The 7,774-nt window shown below is 33.0% G+C and overlaps 1 protein-coding gene across 1 annotated transcript; it reads left to right on the top strand.

Annotated features, from left to right (window-relative positions):
• The first annotated feature begins 1,552 nt into the window (after nucleotides 1–1,552).
• Nucleotides 1,553–6,659, top strand: LOC141433626 (uncharacterized). The gene is made up of 4 exons (XM_074095733.1): nucleotides 1,553–1,758; nucleotides 1,846–1,944; nucleotides 2,063–2,146; nucleotides 2,270–6,659. The coding sequence occupies exons 1-4, from the start codon at nucleotides 1,553–1,555 to the stop codon at nucleotides 2,640–2,642; spliced, it is 762 nt and encodes a 253-aa protein (XP_073951834.1). The 3' UTR covers nucleotides 2,643–6,659.
• The last annotated feature ends 1,115 nt before the right edge of the window (nucleotides 6,660–7,774 follow it).

The following is a 7,774-nucleotide window of genomic DNA, read 5'->3' as shown; positions in this document are numbered from 1 at the left end:
TTTCTTTTCCCTATTGGATATAACAAATGACGGACCATGAATAATTTTGTTCTTTCAAATAAACCAGTAGGTAAAGTATGAGCAGCTAATATTTATTCATTCGTATTACGTTAAAAATGTGAGCAAGCGTCATTTTTATTAATGTGAACTCTATTGGTAAGTTGTGGAACTAACTTAAGGTGCTGAACCCGAACCTAGGTATGTCATTCACTTCATGCATGTTTGTCTAGGGTTCTTCGTTTATTACATAGATGGCTCACGTTTTAGATGGATTATATTTTGACTAAAATAGATTTTTCTTTTCCTGTTTTATTACTTTACAATTTACAAGTTGCAAAACATTCTCAAAACGTGGGTACATTTTTACAATATTAAACTTATTGTTTAATAAAGAATAATGTTCTTACAATAAAGTTGAAATGTGCATAATAAATAATACATATTATTTCTGTACTTGTTTTAGTATGATACAGTTAATTGATTTGTTGATAAGTGACAATTTACCAATAAATTGTCAAAAGAAGAAAAAAAGAAAGAAATATAGATTGTGATTGTCAAATTCAACACCATTTAGTATCAGCCTTGTGGCTAAATGGACACCATCATCAGCTGTGATGCACAGGACGCGAGTTCGAACCACCCACCGCCGCTTTTCTATTTCAGATTTTTGCTTTTTATAAAAACCTTTTTTTAAGTATTTAATAATCCGCCATCGTTTTGTTGTCTGTATTTGAGAAAAATATTTTTAAAATTTGTAAGAGAAAGTTGAAAATAAGTAGATATACTCGTATATTTCGGTTCATACTTTATAATTCCGTTGGTGTTATGAAATACAGCGTTATGTATAATTTTGTATCGATTACGCAAATTGATAAAAACAAATACTTATAGTAATTTCATAATTGTAAACCGGATGCACCTAATTAATTAGTTATACGATACCTGCGCTCATATAGCATCAGCATAAGTATAGGGTTGTCAATACATAGGTATCTTATTCAATTATCCTATTAAGTGTTACTGAACACTACGTTTAATTGATTTATTTTTACCCGACTGCGAGGAAGGAGGGTTATGTGTTTAACCCTTATGTATGTATGTATGTATGTATGTTAATAAGTATGAATGTATGTAAGTATCTATGTATGTAAACTCTTTATTGTACAAAATACGTAACAAACACAATTGACACACAGATATTGAGATATATGTACAAAGGCGCTTATCCCTTTAAGGGATTAGTCAACCTTTGAGTGGATGAGTATGTATGTTTATTCTTATGTCGTCTCGAAACTACTTAACGGCTGAACCGATTTTGATAAATAATACGTACGTCTAACCACTTTACGCATGATTTTCGATTTTCATTGATACCTAAGTAAAAGTTCAAATCAGGGTTTTCGCATTTTGTATTAGTTTAGCTAAACCAAAATATAAACTGGTGTCTATAAAGGTAGCGTCTTTAACGTTTGACTTGTTTATTATAAATAGTAACTTAATAAGTTATGTATATAAAATACCTTACATGTATTTATTAAAATTAAAATATGGAATGTACAGCCCTGAATCGTTTAGTAAAATCAGCAATAAACGGCTATTAATTATCTGTCGTTCTAATTGTTTCTTCCTTTGTGACTTCGTACGCAACCGTGAACATTACGTGCTCCATATTCACCTTCAACTGAACGCTGCGCAGCAGTCTTCTAGCACTACCTTCTACTCCAGCCCGTCTGCATATAACATATCGTTAAAATGTAAGTAAGTGTTGTCTTTTGTCGTTTTATAGATTATCATACTCTCATATCTAGCCCAAAAATGTTAATTGATGTTGTGTTTAACTTTTAGGTCCGACTCAGAGTTTGAAAGCATTGTAGCCGCAAACAACAAGGCGGGAGATCTAAAACTCAAAAAAGCAGGACAGAAAAGGAAGCCCGATGCTGCTAGGTAAAATTTATTGATACATCTATTACTTCATCGAACTGCCTATTTCAACATTCAATATTGATATTGTACATTTTCGTTTGTTTTTCCTACATAAAAAGTTATAATTTATAAAAAATAGTTTCAGGTCTGATTCGGAACTCGAATTTGGGGAAACGGTCACGAAACCAAAAGTGAAAAAGCCTGCGCAAAAAAAACCTTACAGGTACTTATTGTTTTGCATTTTTTTTTTTTTTTTTTATATATATCAACGGGTTAGTTTAAAACACCTATATTGTTTTCTGTATAGTGTGCCATTTTATTTTATTGTATTTATTTTTTATTACAGGACTACCACCGCGGCATCAAAGAAAAAAGAAGCCCACCACCCATTCGAGCTATTTCCTGAGGATGAGTCTTTGGCGAAGAATTACTCTGCACAGGATCAGCTGGGTTCGTCTATTACTCAACGCGTGGCTGATGGGATAACGCGGCGTGCTGTCGATCTTGAAGGAGCGTTTTTCTTGGAGCTTCGAGTTTACAACACCGACGATATACGCAGTGAGTTAAAAGAAGAAAAGTGGAAAAAAGCCCTTCTTGCTGTTAAAGCACAAATTGATACAGACACTCCCCAATGGGAGTATCTGCAAAAACTAAGCAAACATTTGAAAACTCTTTTTGACGATGCCGACGTTAAATATTTTCATAACAAAAAAGTTTAAAAATACCTATGCCAGGCTTTCAAACGTAGTAAAGACAGGTTAAAACTGCAAAACATATTTTGTTTATTTAGAAGCCCGGCTTCCCATGATTTATTAATAGTTATTAGCACATAATAATAAACGTCTCCGAACGCAAGGCGTAGGTATTTTACACACGTATTCTGTTCGTGATCACTGATTATTACGATGTTTTATTGTTTAAAACAAAAACCATCGCATTAGTATTTTTACGTTTTCTATTTTTAATGTAAATTTAAAATTTTGATATTGGTAATTATTTTGTATAATTACACTAAATATGCCTTTTTGCTCGGCTTGTTCAATCGATGTTCAGAAAAATAAATGGCCGGGTCATTTAAGGAGTACTAAACACAAAAATAACTCGTTAACAGCGTTAACTGATGGCGTGGTTGAAATTTCGTCTGCATTCAGGGGTCGTATATCGTCATATAGAGTTTTTGGTTCATCAGAGTTAGAATTTGCTATACCAGAACTGTTTTTACATAATTTAACATCTAAATTAATGAGCATTATAAAAAACTCTCTGCTAAGGCACGTTTGCTTGAAAATCAACTTTGAATATTTTGGCAAGTTTCTTTTATTTAAAGACAACAAAGAAGAAACAAAATCTTTTACAACAAAAAACTTTACAGTACATCAAAATCATAATTTTATTGAACTGTATCAAAAAGTAATTTATGATTTGAAAAAGAGGATTGAAGAATTTGAAGAACGTGATAGCGGATGGGCTTTCCTATCCAATTTATATTTAGAGTTTAATATTAACAAATACCAGCCCATGAAAGGATCCTCTTACATAGATTTACCTGCGTCTATTAAAAACAAAAAGGCTTGTATTAACATACATAACAATGACGATTATTGCTTTCTTTGGAGTATTGTTGCGTCACTTTATCCAACCAAAAAACACAAAGAGCGTACAACATCATACCCACACTTTAAGGATGTGTTGAATGTTGCTCATCTCAGTTTTCCTATGACTCTCTCAGATATTTGCACGTTTGAGCGGAATAATATAGATTTAAGCGTTAATGTGTATTCCTTAAAAAATAATCGTACAGTTGTTGGACCTATTTACAGATCAGAACAAAAAAGAAGCAAAAAAATAAACTTACTTTTAATTGAAAACGGAAATAAATCACACTACGTTCTAATTAACAATTTATCGCGTCTTGTTCGTTCGCAAATTACTAAGCATCATGGTAAACTTTACTTTTGTGAAGACTGTCTCATATTTTTTGCTAATGAAGACAACTTTGAGAATCATATCTGTAGTGGAATTGCCACTGTACTCCCTGACAAAGGTACATATCTTCAATTTAAAAATTTTGAGCGGCATCATAACGTACCTTTCGTGGTGTATGCCGACTTTGAAACGATTCTGAAACCATTTCAGACTTGCGAACATTCGCTCACAGAGAGTTTTACTTCAAATAAACAAATACATATACCAGCTGCGTTTGCTTATTACATAGTCTGTTCTTACGATAAAAGCCTAAATCGTTTTGTCCAATATCGTGGACCTGACTGCACTTCTAAGTTCTTACATTATTTGTATAAACATGTATCGGAGATATATACAATCTTAAATAATGAAGTTCCAATGATTTTTACCGAAGCGAATGCTCTAGCACATAAGCAAGCTAAGGTTTGTCATATTTGCCAGAAACTTCTCTTTTTTGACAAAGTTAGAGACCATTGTCATTTAACAGGTCTATATCGAGGCGCGGCTCATCAATATTGTAACTTAAACCTTCGTGTACCTAAATTTATCCCCGTTTTCTTTCATAACTTGTCCGGTTATGATTCACACCTATTTATCAAAGAATTAGGTAAATGTTCTGGTCCAGTAAAGATTATTCCCAAAAATAAAGAGAACTACATAAGTTTCACAAAATTTTTAAAAATGTCAGATGATCGTTATGCGAGAATACGATTCGTTGATTCCTTTAAATTCCTGGGAACAAGTTTAGAAAAATTGGCGAAGGGCTTGAATAAACAAGACTTTTTCTGCTTAAGTAAATTTTTCCCACAGGTAGAAAAATTTGATTTACTAACTCGCAAAGGAGTTTATCCTTACGATTACATGACTGACTGGGATAAATTTAGGGAGACTAAGTTACCTAAAAAGGAATTATTTTTTAACTCTCTATCTGCTGAGCAAATTAGCGATTTAGATTACAATCATGCTCATTCCGTATGGAACACATTTAATGTAAAAGACCTGGGTGAATATACTGACCTCTATCTTAAAACTGACGTCTTGCTTTTATCAGACATATTTGAAAATTTTCGAAACATTTGCATGTTAAATTATCATTTAGACCCAGCATTCTATTTAACGGCTCCCAGTCTATCCTTTGACGCAATGTTGTTAAAGACCGGTGTTAAGTTAGAGTTAATATCAGAATTGGAAATCATTCGTCTTATTCAAAAAGGCATTCGAGGAGGCATTTGTATGTGTTCAACCAGACATGCACTTGCCAATAACAAGCATATGAAAACTTACGACGAGAAAAGACCCGACACGTTTCTCATATACATTGATTGTAACAATTTATATGGCTACAGTATGTGTCAGCCATTACCAATGTCAAATTTTCGCTTTTTAGATCGCACTGAAATAGCTCAATTAGACGTTATGTCTGTGTTAGACGATGCAGAATTTGGATTTATACTTGAGGTGGATTTACTATACCCTACATATTTGCATAGTACTCATAATGACTATCCCTTTTGCGCACAGAAGTTTGTTCCTCCAGGAGGAAAAACTAGCAAATTAATCCCTAATTTGTTCGATAAATACGAATACGTTATTCATTATGTACATTTAAAAACGTGCTTGCAGAATGGATTGATTCTCGATAAAATTCATCGTGTTCTAACGTTTCGCCAGAGTTCCTTCTTAAAGGGATACATCGATTTAAATACTGAATTAAGGAAAAATGCAAATACTACATTCCAACAGGACCTTTTTAAATTAATGAACAACTCCGTGTTTGGTAAAACTCTTGAGGATAGTGAACGGCGCGTAGATGTTAAATTAGTTAATCAATGGTATGATGAAAGAAACAAAACTAAAAAGTTTACTTGTGCGAGTACATTAATAGCCCGACCAAATTTTCACAGTGCTACAGTACTAACAGATAATTTAGTCGCGGTGCAAATGAAACCAGAAAGGGTCATTTTGGATAAACCGATATACGTAGGATTCGCGGTACTAGAACTGTCTAAAAGCCATATGTATCAATTTCACTACTCCGTAATAAAGCCTCACTATGGCGATCGTGTTAGTCTTTGCTACACTGATACCGATAGTTTTATTTATGAAATAAAAACCAAAGACTTTTATCTTGATTTGAAAAACCATTTTTTAGATTTTTTTGATACTAGTAATTATAATTCTTCGAATGAGTTTCAGATTCCTTCTCGAAATAAAAAAATTCCTGGTTTATTTAAAGACGAGCTAGCAGGAGAACTGATTATAGAGTTCGTAGGATTACGTTCCAAATTATATTGCATTAAAAGTGAAAAACATATTATAAAAAAAGCAAAAGGAATAAAAAAGCCTTCCATTCAAGAACTCACATTAAATAATTATAAAGATGTACTGTTAAATGACACAATCATTCGAAAAAAAAATATCTTGTTTAAATCTATTAAGCATGAGATCTTCACGCAGACGGTTAACAAAGTCGCTTTATCTAACAAAGACGATAAACGACTCACTTTATCAGATAAAGTTTCAACTACGGCATGGGGTAACAGTTCTTTTTTGTAGAAGTTTTAAGATACTTAGATAACTGATTTATCTAAAGCTAAAAAAAAGTTCAATCCATGTAATACCTAACATTATTATTTATTAATATGTTAATTTATTTTGTAAGTCTTAATTTATGTTTGTACAATAACATACATATATTTAGTATAACAATTTTATGTGCTCATTAATGTGTGTTTTATTTACTTTAATAAACTTGTAAAATACCTACTGTATGTTGTTTTTTCTTTTCTACTCTCCCTATACCTTTCATTTATATAGGAGCCCGAAAGCCTGAGTGACATAATTCCATTTTCTTTTAAGGAAATTCAAACTTATAATATCATACTAACTAACTAACGGTTGCGCATATGCCCCTTGAATGTTCTGATACAATAAACCTTAACTAAGAAATATAAGTTTTAATTTCCTTAGTTAGATAAGGATTACTTTTTGCACAGTCGGATAAATCGACTAAGCGCCGAATAATATTCAGCATAACTTGATATTGTGCAATAAAATATAGTCACGTTTTAGCTTGCATGTGCAACAGGTCATTGACATTATTGCTAAATGCAATACTAGCAATTACCTATTATTCATTTGATTTACATATTCATTCATAAATTGAACGTGACACGAAACACCGTTCAGGTAAGTCGATAAATAATTTTTATTTTATTTTTATGTGAAGCCGTGGTGGCTTAGTGGTTTGACCTATCACCTCTCAAGCAGAGGGTCGTGGGTTCAAGCCCCGGCTCGCACCTCTGAGTTTTTCGAATTACATTTGAAATTTACCACGGGCTTTGCGGTGAAGGAAAACATCGTGAGGAAACCTGCACAAACCTGCGTCATGAGTACTTCGAAATTATTATTGTTAATATCATTTTTCAGATATCAACATGTGCGAACATTGTGACCCTGAAGATCCCTTCCAACATGCTCAAGAGTGGAGCACACAGGCGTTTGATCAAGCATTTCCCGAACTTGCTAACAAGCCTGACGCGTCCCTTTCAACGTCTTCGCTAACCGAATCACCAAGCAAGAAGAAATTAAAAACCAAACAGCGTGTTCCAAAACGAAAATTAAAACCACCTACTACTTTTGTGAAATGTCGAAAGCATACACATGATGGACCACGCATGATACAAATCAAAATCGTCGGCTTACGCAATGAGCAAACCCCAACAGACAGTGATGATGAAGAAAATATGATATTTAGTGCTCAATACATAGCGCGTGAACCAATGGACAATATAGTGGATTCAGCGTTCAGTTTAATAAATCAAATATCAAAATCAATGTTTAAAGATAATTTCTAGGTTTGTTTTGTGAAATAAAAAGCATAAGT

This window comes from Choristoneura fumiferana, chromosome 12 (genome assembly GCF_025370935.1).
Source record: "Choristoneura fumiferana chromosome 12, NRCan_CFum_1, whole genome shotgun sequence".
NCBI classification, from domain to species: Eukaryota; Metazoa; Arthropoda; class Insecta; order Lepidoptera; family Tortricidae; genus Choristoneura; species Choristoneura fumiferana.
This window is presented reverse-complemented; position numbering and strand designations above follow the sequence as displayed.